The 14721-nt window shown below is 35.5% G+C and overlaps 1 protein-coding gene across 1 annotated transcript in view; it reads left to right on the top strand.

Annotated features, from left to right (window-relative positions):
• CWC27 (CWC27 spliceosome associated cyclophilin) overlaps positions 1-14721 on the top strand; it is a 101061-nt gene that overhangs the window by 1439 nt on the left and 84901 nt on the right. Inside the window, exons 3-10 of the mRNA XM_082075608.1 lie at positions 1233-1345; positions 2808-2951; positions 3690-3788; positions 3971-4074; positions 5663-5732; positions 9199-9278; positions 12077-12110; positions 14305-14480. Of these exons, the coding sequence (XP_081931734.1) occupies positions 1233-1345; positions 2808-2951; positions 3690-3788; positions 3971-4074; positions 5663-5732; positions 9199-9278; positions 12077-12110; positions 14305-14480 (820 nt within the window). The remainder of the gene's footprint in view (positions 1-1232; positions 1346-2807; positions 2952-3689; positions 3789-3970; positions 4075-5662; positions 5733-9198; positions 9279-12076; positions 12111-14304; positions 14481-14721) is intronic.

Here is a 14721-nt window from a genome sequence, read left to right on the forward strand (position 1 = left end):
TACTTCCTTTTTTTGTGTGTGTGTGTTTCTCAGGTTTCATTTGCTATAGTTTTTTTTGTTGATGGAAGCTCTGTAATGCTCTTTGCAGTGGGTACAAGAATGAGAAGCTCTCTGTTGGCAAAACGGTAACAAGAATTTGTGAAGGACCTGATGTCTCTGTGTGTTTTCTAGCTGCTGCTGTGTTCCCAGCTGTGCATTTATAAAGCAGTTAAGAGTTCTTTTAGCCTTCCTCTATTAAGGAAAAATAGCAGTCTCAGATTTGTGCCTCCAGCACAGATCCAGCCTGTTCCATATCTTACACCTAATCTGGAGATGTGGAGATTTTTTGCAATGATAAATCAGTTTCTTAGCCCTTGGTAAGTCCTTAGAGTTCAGATATCCTCAGAGTTAAAGAACTAGGCTTTATTTTTATTCTGTATTTGTCTGGCTGCTGTGTAGGATCCTATACTTTGCATAAAAAATTTTGGTTATTTCTCTTGTGAGTACTCTAGAGTATAACCATCTATGAATATATGTAGCTAGGCTGCAACATTTGCACATCCTGCTTTGTCTTGAAGCATGCTGGAGATTTTTTTTTTAATCAATTGGAAATATATGTCAAGTGAAGTTAAATTTTCATTCCTTTTATTTTGTTGTGATCTTACAACCCTTATGTGATAGATAAATAAAAGATAACAACTTAGGCAACAAAAGGTACCACATGTTTCATTCTGTGAAAATGATCAGTTTGAGTGCAGCATAGGTGGTGAAAAGGGTGACACCCGTATTCCATACTGGTGAGTGAAAATGCTAATCATTTGGTGTATGGATATGGTTAATGATATGAGATGTTGGCTGGTACAGAGCATGGTAGTTTTAGCTCTCATTTTACAATGAAGCACATTGGTAGTATCATCCCAGTGATAACACTGAAAACCTGAAAAGAAAATAACTCGTCAATTTTATCTTGTAAGTGATGTGCAGTGTCTTTTGCAGCAGCAATGTATGACACCTTTGTTGTTTTTTTTTTTTCATAAATGTCATCAGCAATACTTTGCAGATGACATACAGTCACACTGAGGAAGACAGTGGAAGAGGAGGGAACCCAGTGGCAATAGCAGAATCCAGTACTTGTTTTCTGGAACTTCAGTCCCTGGACATCTATGCATAATCTATACGGAAGCTCAATTTTGAAACCATTCACATATATTTAATATCCTCCTTTTTTTTTTTTTTTTTTTTTTTTTCCCCAGAGTATTATAATAACACAATATTTCACAGAGTAGTGCCTGGCTTTATAGTGCAAGGAGGTGATCCCACTGGTACTGGATCAGGTGGAGATTCAATCTATGGAGCTCCGTTCAAGGTATATGTCTGTATATCTTATGCATTAATTTCCATTTGTTGTGTATCAGTTGTTCTTCCTACTGTGTTAGGTTGTGAAGAAGCAAACATTTTCTTAAGAATATAACATTTTACATAATTACAGTAATTGCTTTCACTTGTTGCTTCAGTATTCTTGAGTATACCTTTTTGGATTGAGAGTTCTTAAATCTGGTTGTTCTGATTTTATGATAAACATATAACCTGACTAGCATGAACTTCACAAGTTAAAATAGGAGTGGGAAAGAATGACGAGTAGATGTTGATGTGTGGCAAATTTAGATACAGAAATGTATCTGAGAGAAAGGTATCTGAGAAATATGCATTGTTTACGCACATTGTATCTTCTTTAGCAAAGGTATCTGAATGCTGTTTATGTGTTCATTGGTATTATTGATACTGGCATGGCTCATCTTCAACCATGAGGCTCAGTTCCTGATGGAAGCTACACATGAAGAACAGTTGCATTCTGTTCTATTTGATGGTTTTATTTCAGATGAAGCAAGCACCTTTAACTTGTGACTGGAGCTGCATAGTGTGTCTCTGGGCCTTCTGTCTCTGAGATGCTAGAGTAGACTCATGCATGTAACACAAACATGAAGTTTGCTGAAGTGTTTGGTACCTGACCAGAGAACAGAACTAACATTTCCAATATTTACTAGCATCACTGCTTAAAATCAGTGGTAGCTCAATATTGTGGTCTTGAGAATTGTGTTACTACTGTGGTATTAATATATTTCTCAACACTTTCACCTTACTTTGAAAGTGGTCCTATTCTGTCTTTTTATGGTCCAGAAAATATACTTCCTATGGATTTTTGCAATACTGTACAGTTGCAGTCTGTTATTGAGCTTCCAGTTATTTTACATGAATTAGAATTTTTCCCCTAAATACAGTGGTTAACAAGAATGATAGTTTTACAAGAAATGTATGAAACTGAGTTACTTTTTGAAATGCTTTGTGTTTTTTTTTAATATTGGGCGATAATAAATTCCAACAAAAATATTTAACAACAATTGATTATTAGGCAATGGTTGAGAAAAGTGAAAGTTAACAAGACAGAACTTGTCAGACAGAGTTATTCTTAAATCATGTTTCTTTCTGTTATTGATATACTAGTTTCTAGGGTTTTTTTTCTTTTGCTGTTGGCTATGTGTTTATGGTTTCTTTTGAAAGAAGGTTGTTCACTCATTTGCATTATTATACGAACTAACAAGAAAAAACATTGACTAAAAATAATATTTTCTGCTCAGAACAGAAGCTTTTATATAAAATTGTCACATTAAGTTTCAAAATACTTTGGTTTTATTACTACCTGAATTTAGAAAAAAAAAACCCAGCGTATTTTCTGTGTGTGCATATTGATATAATTAAACGGTAGCCAAAGAAGGGCAAAAAATAGTTACATACGTAATTCATGTTCTTTTCTCTTCTGTGTTTGCCAGGATGAGTTCCACTCACGACTGCGATTTAATCGAAGAGGACTTGTTGCTATGGCAAATGCTGGGCCCCATGATAACGGGAGTCAATTTTTCTTTACTTTGGGTCGTGCAGATGAACTTAATAACAAGCACACAATCTTTGGAAAGGTCTGTGTCACAGACTAGAGTCCCAGTTTGAGTTTGACAGAAGCTACTAAAAGTTTCTCTGTATTCAAAGGCAGTTTTAGTGTTGTTTGCTGCTGTGAACATTTGAAATTTATTTAACTGCTTTCAAAGCTGTCTCCATTCTGTTTGTATCCCATAGCTGGTAGAAATGTTTCTATGGGTTGTTCCTGTAATTATCTTCTTTCCTATTGTTATTCTTCTAAATTCTATTTTTGTGTTGTGCTTCCTTTGAATCATCTCTTACTAATATTATTTTGGGTCTGTCTTATTAATCAGTTCATCCAATACTAGTAAAATAGAGGAAAATTCTATTTGTAAATTCTAATTATTCAACAAGAATCAGGAAAATGTAAAATATAAGATGAATTTAGCACTTTCATGATTCACTTGAAAGAAAGTAAATCAACTATTTTTTAATTTCACTATGTCTTGTTTTCCTGTTTCACAGTTCACAGTAAGAATTTGACATCTTCCCTTGTGTATGCTCCCAAAAGTAGATGTTTAGCTACCTGCGTTCCTTCAGTCTTTGCTCTTAAATTTAAAAAAAACCCAAGCTTTATACATTATACTTGCTCTCTGTTAAAAGTATTACATGCTTACAGTATCTCCTATATAATTTGTATTTTCAAAATTCTTTGTGTAATAATTGCTTTGCATTTTGCGTGATAGTTAACAAAAGTTATAGGCAAGGCCGATCAAACTTCTTTATAAATTTGACAGGTTACAGGGGATACAATATATAACATGTTGCGCCTGGCTGAAGTAGAAGTTGACAAGGAAGAGAGACCTCTCAGTCCACACAAAATAAGAAGCAGTGAAGTGAGTATATTCTGGCTTGAAATTTGAGATTTTAAAATTTTCTCTTTGGTAGTGTTCAGACAACTGTGCTGTAGTACGAAAACTTGGCATGTCCTTTTATATATTGTTTTAAAATATTAAATAATTTAATTCTAACAAAGTGCTTATGAAAGTTTTGTCTAAAATGTTACTTTTTTTAACAGGTTTTGTTTAATCCTTTTGATGACATTGTTCCAAGACCAAATAGAAAGCTCAAGAAGGACAAACCAGAAGAAGAAACTAAAAAGTCCAAAGTAAAAGGCACAAAGTAAATATATGCAACATAAGTGGTGATTAATTTTCTTTCACCTTTAATTTGCAGCTTGGTAATTTTCTGTTTCTGCTTTTGAGATACAAGGCTTTACCACAACACAGAGAGCCATGTTCTTGGCAAACCCGCTTCCCTGATCCTGAAAGGGTTGTACAAATCTAGTTGCTCTGATACTGTGTATCAGCTGAGCTGTACATGCATGCTGATAGTTTGTTGCAAAAGAGCGGTAAAAGCCAGTTTAAGCCTTTCCCTTGGGCAAGAGTATGTAATCACTCCTTTGTGACTGAGCTAACACTGAAGTTAACCTGTACTAGTAACTTGGTCACAGTTCAGTTCTGTGAAGTTTTTGAACTTATTTTATCAGCTACCACTTCTCTTCCACAAAAATACTCAGCAAAACATTTTGGCATAGGAAATTTCCATTTCTGAATGAAATGTTGTAGTTAAAAACATGCATTGAAAAGTAATAGGAAGTCTAAACTGTGTATGCTTTCAGTTCTGTTGGACAGAAACACAACATATTGTGACTGAGTGGTTCCAAAAGAATGTAAAGAAATACTTTTGAAAAATTCTTATATATAGTTATTTGTCTTAATTACATTCTCTGAATGCGTGTACATTGATGCCGTTTTGAGCCATCATATCTTGAAAATACGGTTTGTTACTTGAGTGTTGCTCTGTTACAGATGTTGCATTTTTAATATTTTTTTTCTATTTTCAGAGTTGCCAGCATTTAAGAGTCTGTGAAAATTAATCAAGGCAGAATGCTTAAATTCCATCTTACCATTTTCTAAGTGATGCTTTACTATCCTGATTGTTCTGTCTCAGGAATAGAGCATCTCTGAATATTAGTGGTTTATTGCAAAACAACACATTACAGTTGTTTGAAGTTTGTACATTTAGCAGGGCAAAAAGTTTTTTTTAAAGAATGCATAGAATATGAAAGTAGCAAGCTTGAAGTTTATTGACTGTTAGTAAAATCATACTTCAAGTTTTACTATGGCCCAAAGAGTTGCAGTGAATGGCATCAAACCCAGTTGGCGGCCGGTCACGAGTGGTGTTGTCCAGGGCTCAATATTGGGGCCAGTTCTGTTTAATATCTTTATCAATGATCTGGACAAGGGGTTCAAGTGCAGCCTTAGTAAGTTTGCAGATGACACCAAGTTGGGTGGGAGTGTTGATCTGCTAGAGGGCGGGAGGGGTCTACAGAGAGATCTGGACCAGCTGGATTGATGGGCTGAGGCCAGTTGTATGAGGTTCAACAAGGCCAAGTGCTGGGTCCTGCGCTTGGATCACAACAGCCCCAGGCAGTGCTACAGGCTTGGGGAACAGTGGCTGGAAAGTAGCATGAGGAAAAATTTCTTCCTGGAAAGGGTTGTCAGGCACTGGAACAGGCTGCCCAGGGAAGCGGTGGAGTCACCATCCCTGGAGGTGTTTAAAAGATGGGTAGATGAGATTCTTAGGGACATGGTTTAGTGCCAGAGTTAGATTATAGTTGGACTTGATGATCTTAAGGGTCTATTTCAACCAAAATTATTCTATAAGTCTATTATTCAATTCTACAAATGTGTTTTCTCTCTTAAAGGAATTTTAATCTGCTTTCCTTTGGGGAAGAAGCTGAAGAAGAAGAAGAGGAAGTCAATAGAGTTAGTCAGGTACTGTACCATTTTTCTCTTCTACTCAAAATTACTTTTTTTTTTGCATGTTTATGAAATGGTTTAAAGTTCATAATCTTGTTGTTATGTTTGAGTTTTGAACAATAATACTACTAGAACAATAATACTATGAGAAATTACTTCAATTTTTATGAATCTGCTATTTTGACATGTTGCAAAACCGGAGGTTTTAAACTTTTCTAACTTTGAAGGTACCTTCAGTTATTGCACGGTATTTTTACATTTCCGTAAACATAATGTTTCATGCTTCATATTTCTGCTGTTTAAAGTTCATGGAAGTGATAGGTACTTTATTCTTCTTAACCTCCTTCGTTACAAGAATGTGATTCAATGGTTAAATAGTTGAAGTTTGAAATAGATCATCTTGTTCGTTGCCAGCACATTCTTAGCTACATTTTTGTATATCCATTCTGTGTGCAAAATGAGGTGGTGTTATTGTAGGAAATATAATGCATTATTATATAACATTCACAGAACTAAGGTCACATAGGTTGTTTTTGATCTAACGTTTCCTAGCCTGACATTTCCACTTAAATAATGTTGGTTTAAACATTTCTGTCTCAAGTTCTCATTCACATTTCTTCTGCTGGCCAAATTATTACAGTAGAGCTCCAGGCTTTCTAATTTATTTGTGTAGTTTGGGTACCTGTCAGCTTCAGTTAGTGATCAGACTACTTAATGCTGAGTCCTGTAGCAAAATAAATGAAAAAAGTCATCCTCAGCCCTAAGGATTTAGGTAAAATAGAAAAGACAACAGTGAATAGAGTAATAGAGAATATTACAGTGAGACAGTATCACTTAGGATGATAGTAGAGATTTATTGTCATGGTAGTTTTAAGTATTTTTCTTTGTTGTTTCATCAGACTAAGTACACTTGTTTACCTTAACATGTTCATCTGCAGTTCTGCTCTTAGGGTATGTCTGGTTTTAATATTGCATTTAACTTGGTTGCTTTGATGTTCTTCCCTTTCATACCAAATACTTGCTTTTCACTTTAAATGGATCTAAATAGAACATCTCTTTCATGACAAGCCTAGTTTCAGTGTTGTCATGCTGTCTTCAAATCAGTCTTAAAATCTCATCTTCATATTTGTCCTGACTAAATTCTGGACTAGCTTTAGCTGGGAAAATAAGCAAATAAACTGCTCATGAAGAATTTGTGTTTGTTCTTTATAACAGAATGAAACCTTTTTTTCCAAACCTCATTACTTGTTTCTAATATGTCTAGATCAATATCTCTATAATTCTGGACATTATCTTAATCTTGATTAAACTAAAGTATGTGGACTTCAGTACCAACTTTCATTCTCTGTTTTTGATAAGAAAAATTGAAGGTCAAAGTTAATAACAGGATTCTTTGACATCTACAAATCAGAATCCTGCTGTGAACATTTTTTTTGGTTGCTAGATGCATTAAGTCTTGCTTTTTTTCAGTGTAAGAAGGGTATACTTTTAAGGACTGAGGGTAAGAGGAAAGTCTGTAAGTAGCTGAAGAGTCCTCCACCAGACCTGGGAAAAGGGAACATTTTCTATTAATTTTAGTGTAGGGAGGCTGCGGCTAGAGTTATCTAAGGAGTAAATGAAAGCACCATGTATCAGGATGAAATTTGTACAGTGTATAATAGTTTTGTGTTTACATGTATAAAATAAGAATTTTTGTCTTAGTCACATAATATTAACAAAGTACTGAATTTAAGAATGCCTCCCAACGTCTTTTGTTTATCTTCTGTATTATGAAATATTTTCTACTCTGAACATGTTTCCCCTGCACTACACTTAGCCTAAGTGAGGGAATATATTTTGTCTTTGCTGCAGTGCATCAGCAGATCTGTGATAATTATAGCTTAGACTCCGGCTCCTGAAATTATACAAATGACAGGAAGGATGACCAGGGATATGGACCGTGGTACCTTGTTAAAAAAAAAAAAAAAAAGAAAAAAGAAAAAGAAGGAAGAGGCTAGGGTGGAAGTTGGGAATGATTATTCCCTATTTCTTACAATATGAAAGATGAGACACAAAGATAAAGGAGCAAATAAATACACAGGAAAAAGTGTTTTTCCCTCTTGGAATTTAAGTTGTGACTACTTATGGCATGAACATTACTAAAGTGAGACATAAGTACTTTCAGAAAGAGATTAGACAAGGGATTAGGGCCATTGGTGTCTTTTAAATGTTATAAGTCAAATTTTCTTCTGCATCAGGAGGATGTCTAAGTGGTTATATTGTAGAGGGTATAAATCTTAGAAAACTTGTGTACCTGAGGAGGTTATAAAAGGCAGAGATCACATGATGAAGGAAGTTTGTGTCAAGGAGCAGCGAGAGCAGAATGTCTGTATGAGGGATGACGAGCAAGGAGCCAAGAGTGATTGCAGCATAGACTCACTCACTCACCAACAGGGGCACAGTCCTACAGGGTCTGGATACAGTAAGCAGAGTTGGTTTCTGGTGACAGAGTCCATCAACAGTCCTGGACGAGGCAGGAAATAACCAAGACCAAGGTCCCCATCCAGAAAGCTCAGTCAGGAGCAGCAAGAGATGGGACAGGAGGCAGGACTGGAAACAAGTCTAAGTGTGAGTCCATCAGGCCCGTCCAGAAGGTGGATTTAGTCACAGATACACTCAAGGCAGTTGTCAGGCCTGAGCTGAAATGGTGCTGCTGATGGGCAGAGGAGCTCCAGGTAAAACTCCTCAAGGCCACTAAGGCTATTAGTGCATTTGCAGACCTGACAGTGTAGCCCCAACTAGTTATTGCTTAGTGTTTAAACTGAAGCTTTCAGTGCCCAAACTGCTCATTTAATTGTCTATTCTTGTTTGGAGAAGTTTACAAAGGTAAAGGCACCTGTCATATATTTCATCTAGCACCTAAACCTGCACACACACACATGCAAATTTCTTGTTGAAGGAAGTAATTGTTCATGTTTCTGAATATGCCAATTATTTATTTATTTATCCCCACCCCACCCTCCCCCACCTCCACACACACACACCGATCTAATTAGCGTTCTACCAATTGATAAGTACTGCTTTATACTTATTAGTTCTCTGAGTTGACATATGCCATTACTGGAAAATAAAGTTCTTAGCTCTTCATTCACTCAAGCATTTATGTGCTAGACCATGTATCTTTATGATGTCTCATGACTGTGATGATTAAACAATCTTTTTTTTTTTACTCCTTACTTTAAAATTAAATGCATTGCTGTTGCAAAAATACCTTTTAAATCCATGGGGTGAATTTGATACTCCTCTTACTGAAACTAGTCACATGAAGAGAATACGTTCTCTGTTGTTATACTATTAAAAGTGTTTATGCTTATTGCTTAGGTTAAAGTTAATGAGAAACAAGTCATTTTTTTCTTACCATTATCCTTTTTTGCCTTCTACTCTCTCAGACACTGCAGTTTATAACACTGTTTTTTCTTTTTTTTTTTTTATTTTTTAACAGAGCATGAAGGGAAAAAGTAAAAGTAGTCATGATCTTCTGAAGGATGATCCACATCTAAGCTCAGTTCCTGCTGTCAAAAGGTTAATATGTGATTTCCAGTTTCCAGAGCAGGTTTATTTTCAGGATGTTTAGGTGCTAGAGTTAGGTTATGGTTGGACTTGATGATCCTGAGGGTCTTTTCCAACCAAAATGATTTTGTGATTCTATGATTCTATGTTAGACCTGATTAACATCATGTATTCTCGTTGTTTGTCTGTTACTTCTTAAGAAAGTAAGAATGACAATGGTGAATCAGACCCCCTAAGCTGTCACCAGCATTGGCTATCAGTGGATGCCCAACAAAGAATAAAAGCAATGCAAGCATTATGTTTACCTGAGTAGCCTCACAGTCTCCATCTACTTTCAGTTTAGGGGATTGTGAGAGTTTGATGTGGTTCATCTATTTAGTAATCCTTAAGAGAGCTCTCTTCAAACTACTTAATCAGTTTCTTGTAATGCTGTCTGCTGCAGGAAGAGTTACCTCCCCTTTTTATTCTGAACCTGGCTGCTACTGACCTCATTTGATAAATTCTAACTCTTACTCTGGAAGAAACAGTGAGCAGTCAGTCCCTTTATACCTCTCTTTACCACAATCTGTTCTTAGGTCATCTCTTTTCTAGCCTAAACTTTTAAAGCCTACTCAACTTTTCCTTCACAGAGAAGTTTTTCTGTACCTGTGGCTATTCTTGTTGCTCTTCCCAGCCTCAGCTCCTTTTTAAAATATCTTTTTAAAAAATTTATTTTAAATCTGAACAGCATATTAGAAAACAGGTGAATCGTAAACCTATACACTTACATAAAGATGGTGTCTGTTTTTCTTCTCTGTTTCTTTTTAATACTTCCTGACTTCTGATTTGCTTTTTTAACAGCTGTTGAGTATTGAGCTGAGAGATGAAAATATATCAGCTCCAAGAATTTGCTTATGATCAGTGATGGTCAGTGGAGAGCTCCTTGTCCTTTATGTGGGACTCATTTTCCTCATGTGTATAGCTTTACTTGTATCTACTTCAGATTGCATCTAGCATTTTATTGTCTTATCATTCAGGTGCATCTGCAGTTCTGCAGTCTGCTCTTGTCTTTGCTATCCTGAATAACTTAATATTATCAAAAAACTCTGTCACATGGCTGTTTGTCTGCTTTGATCCTGAGCTCAGTGAACAGCTCAAGCCCCAACACAGACTACTGTGTATATACACTACTTATCTTCCTCCATTGCAAGAAGTGATTGCTTGCTTCTAACTTTTGTTTCTTGCCTTTTAATAATTTATTTATTCATGCATGGACTCCCCTATTACCCCAAGTCTACTAAGCTTCAAAAGCTTTGATTAGAGATTCTGTCAGTCAAAATATATCAGAGAGATCATCCACAACCACATGTAGCCCCTTCAAAAAACTCCCAGAGGTTGGAAAGGCAGTTCCCTTTGTAGCCATGTCACAAATCCCAAGTAGGTTATTTTACCTTTTACTGTGGCTTCTACTTGTGCAGTACTGACATCAGAATTAGAGACCTGGATGCATTGTATTTTCTTTGATACTTACAGATATTGGGGTTTTTTTTTGCTTGTGTTCAATGTTGGTTGTTGGTTTGTTGTTGGTTTTGTGTGTTTTGTTTTGTTTTGTTTTTCTAATATAATATTCTATAAAGAAATACTTCCACAGAGAGTTTTCTGGATTAGTTTTTTAAATTAAGTTAATGTGATTGGTTCCAACAAATTTACAATTTATTTGATGACCTTGTTTACTTATTGATGGCTTAGAGTGCACATCAAAGCCTTGGCTTTGGGGACTCCTTTTTACTATTCGTTGCTTTGTTTCTCTAACATAATTTCTTTTTAAAATTGTGGGATGGAAAAATCCTCAAGGGTCTTAATTATTAGCTTGTGACAATAAACAGTGGATATATTAGCCTAGTATATTCAAATATATTACTTTTTTTTGTACACTAAACTGTAGCTGTATAACAAATGAAATTTTTTTTTGTTAAGCTTAATTATCAGCATAGCGCATGTCAAACATGTCTATATAGGGAAGGCTTTCCTAAATATAGACTGTTTGCAATGAAATACTAGGAATTGATTGATATGACATAAAAACATCCATCTTAACAGTGAATTACTTTTTTTTTTTTCCTAACTATGGTGTGATGCAAACAGTAGCAAAAAAAAAATTCTGTACTCAATTGTTGTGTATTTTATCTAACAGTATTCTTGTATTTTTTTTTTTTTTTTTTTTTGTTTGCTAAGATACTTCACTTATATTGTGTCATAGCACTTGACTGTCTATTTGTTATTCCAGATAGAAAGCTATCAGACAGACCTGGAAATCAGTCTGCTTGCCCAATCAGACTCCTTCTCTTGGACCAATATTGTGTCATAGCACTTGACTGTCTATTTGTTATTCCAGATAGAAAGCTATCAGACAGACCTGGAAATCAGTCTGCTTGCCCAATCAGACTCCTTCTCTTGGACCAAAATTGTCTGGCTTAAAGTTTAATGATAATAATAGCTTTTATTATTATAATTCTTCGTCTTTCAAGAGTGTTCTGTTTGCATAGCTCAACATATAGTTAGAATTTATCCACCGTATAACAGTCTGTGGCTTTATCCTGTGTTTTTAAACATGTCTAATTAGAAAGGATTATGACAGTTGAACAACAGAAAGTATTACTAATTGATACTGTTAAGATGAATGTGAGGATGATCTAAATGACTAGGTTGACTAAAATTTGAAGTATCTAATCAAACAATTTTTAAAATTTAAGAACGCGGGGTGTTTTTAAACAGTATTTTAAATCTTCTCTGGTACTTTAAAGTAGTAACAATTACTTTTCTTTTTTTAGTGAAGCAGCTAGTGAAGAAAGGGATTTGAGTGAGGTAAGTAACAATTTTTTATTAATAAGTCTTGGTTTTGCTGTGTGTGAATTAGGTTTTCCTAAGGGACCAAATGTACTACAGATAGGTAAAGCTTGATATCTGCCCCCACCATTCAATAATCTTCTTAAATGGCTAAATCATAGCCATTACTCATTAATTACTAGCCATTACTTATTCTGACATATAATCTCTCATTACATTTTTATTTCCAGAGTAAAGAGAATAGCAGGCAACTCTACCCAGTTAACAACAACAGCAAAAATTAGTATAACTTCCAGGCAGGTGGTTTTGCATTTCTGTGTCACTAGGGGAACACGGTCTTACACCTGAACAGCTTCTTTCCCCCAGAGTTGTCATGTAGCCCACTGTGAGCTGGAAATGTGTTAAATCTATTAGTTGGTAATGAGACTTCAGAAAAATAAGTGTGTAAGAAGATGTGAGATCAGGTGGAGTAAAAGACACAGAAGAGGGACTGAAGGAGGAGTCTGGGCAGGAGAAAAAAGTAGAGTTGCAGGAGGTAATGGGTTGAGGAGGAGGCTTATGTCCTATTTGTCAGTGCTGTTCTAGAAGAAAATGGTGAAATCCTGTGAAGGGCGAGGGGAATGGATAATTCTGGAAGTATGGGATTTAGCCGATTTGGTCAAGTTGAACATTTTTGTCTATCCCATTTTAAAATAGCATACATAGAACCCCCTTCCCATTACTCAGATTTCTGTAATTTTTAATAAGCTTACTACTTAGCAATTGCACTTTGTCTAGAGTTGCCTATTTCTGTTCTAGAAATTCCCCTATCCAACTCTAAATCTTTCAGTGAAATGCTCTTGCCTAAGTACTAACCAAATCTCCACTGGGAATCTGATTTTATTCTTGACTGTTAAACACCTTGAACACAGTCCTGTTATGTTCCTTTTCTGGATTCTCCCCCTGCTATTCAAGTCTGTTGTCATCCTATCTCCATGATATTTTATCAAGTAAGCAAATCCTACAGAAATCTTTGTTACCTTCTCTGTTAAACAATAACTTTCTGGGAAAATAAGTGAAATGCTGATCCTGTTACACTTTTGTCTTTTCTCTATTTAAAAACAACAAATAAAACCCCCACAACAACCTTCAGTTGTTTAATTGATAAAGTATTTAGCTATTCTACTCTGCTGAATATTCACAGATTTCAGTTTTTATTCCTGACTGGACTTCTCTTGTCTCAATTTAAAATCAAAGCCTGATAGTCTGAAGATTCCTAAACAGTGTCTCAAATGCAACATCTGAAATCCACCTTTTGATTTTTCTCCTCTTGCTTCTCTCCCTTAGCCTCTATTGCCTCTCTCCTCTCCCCTGTATATCTCCTCTCTCCTCTTCTTCCCAAAATTGTGCCTCTTGCTGCTTTGTGGTTAAAATTACAATCACATAGCATCTTATGCTTTCTCTTTGAGTAGTTAGCACCACTATAAAATAAATATAAAGATATGTGCCATCCAGTCTTTGAGTTGACATCCTGCGTTAAGATTTGTGCAGTCAAACTTAGATCCCTTGATCTAGTCAGGCTTCTTGTATGTTGCTGAGTGGAATGACTTATTTCTCCCTCCAAGTGTTTTTGAACAGGGTTAGTTTATCCCCTTTTCCTTCCTCTGCTGGCTTTGGAAGTGTGCCTCTGTAGCAAGTCAGGGTGATTGATTCCACAACCTCTTTTGATCAGTGTTGTATGTGTAAATTCCCTTATGGAGACTGAATGGCAAACCTCTTCCATCCCATCATGACTGTAGCATAGCTCTGTGGCAGGAAGTTCTTAATGAGTTGTGTTTTCTTTTAATGGAAAATGCAGGAGATGTTGAATGTATTGCCTTGATGAAATCTTGGATCCATGAACACAGACTAGACTAATACCACATTGAGATGAGGTCTTCTGCAGGCCTGTAAAGATTTACAGTGTAGAATAGACTGTTTTAGCTTTTTAAATGTTACAAAAAAGATTTGTGTATGAAAAGAAATTTATTATATTTCTAATTTTGTGTTCCCTCTGAAGCAAATAAGGAGCTATTTGAAAAGTCTGCTTTGAAATGAAGTTTGTTTTAGTTTGCTTTGTGGGGTTGTTTTGTTTTTGTAAGGGATTATCTTTGTAAGAAAAACTTTTCATATTCAAAATTGTGTAGTGTAAAAAAAAAAGCTAAAGAAGTTTTATTATTTTTAATCAATAAAGGTGGAAGAAGAACACGATGAAGATGCTGATAGTGTAGAAGGAGAAGCAGCTAGCAATGAGAGATTTCAAATAAAAGAACGCATTGCAAAAAAGTTGAAAATTGATCCGAATGAAACTGCTAAACAACCAGTTCAAGAGGAAGAAACTAAGACAGAAAAGAAAACAACTAGTCGCAGGTAAGTGTCGTGCTTTTTTTTTTTTTCCCTCATTCAGCTAGTTTATAGTTAGATTTTCTACTCAATTCCAGTTATGCAGTTACTATGTTGATAGGTTAGCATTATATTAAAATTATCCCACCTCTGACTGTGCAAATCTGAAATTGCCTATTGCTTTCTCATTTCTTAGTTTCATTTGGCATGTTAAAGCAAGCAGTTACATTTTTGTTAACACTGAGTCTTTATTGATACCCTGTATGAG

This window comes from Streptopelia decaocto, assembly GCF_964273445.1.
Source record: "Streptopelia decaocto genome assembly, chromosome: Z".
NCBI lineage: Eukaryota > Metazoa > Chordata > Aves > Columbiformes > Columbidae > Streptopelia > Streptopelia decaocto.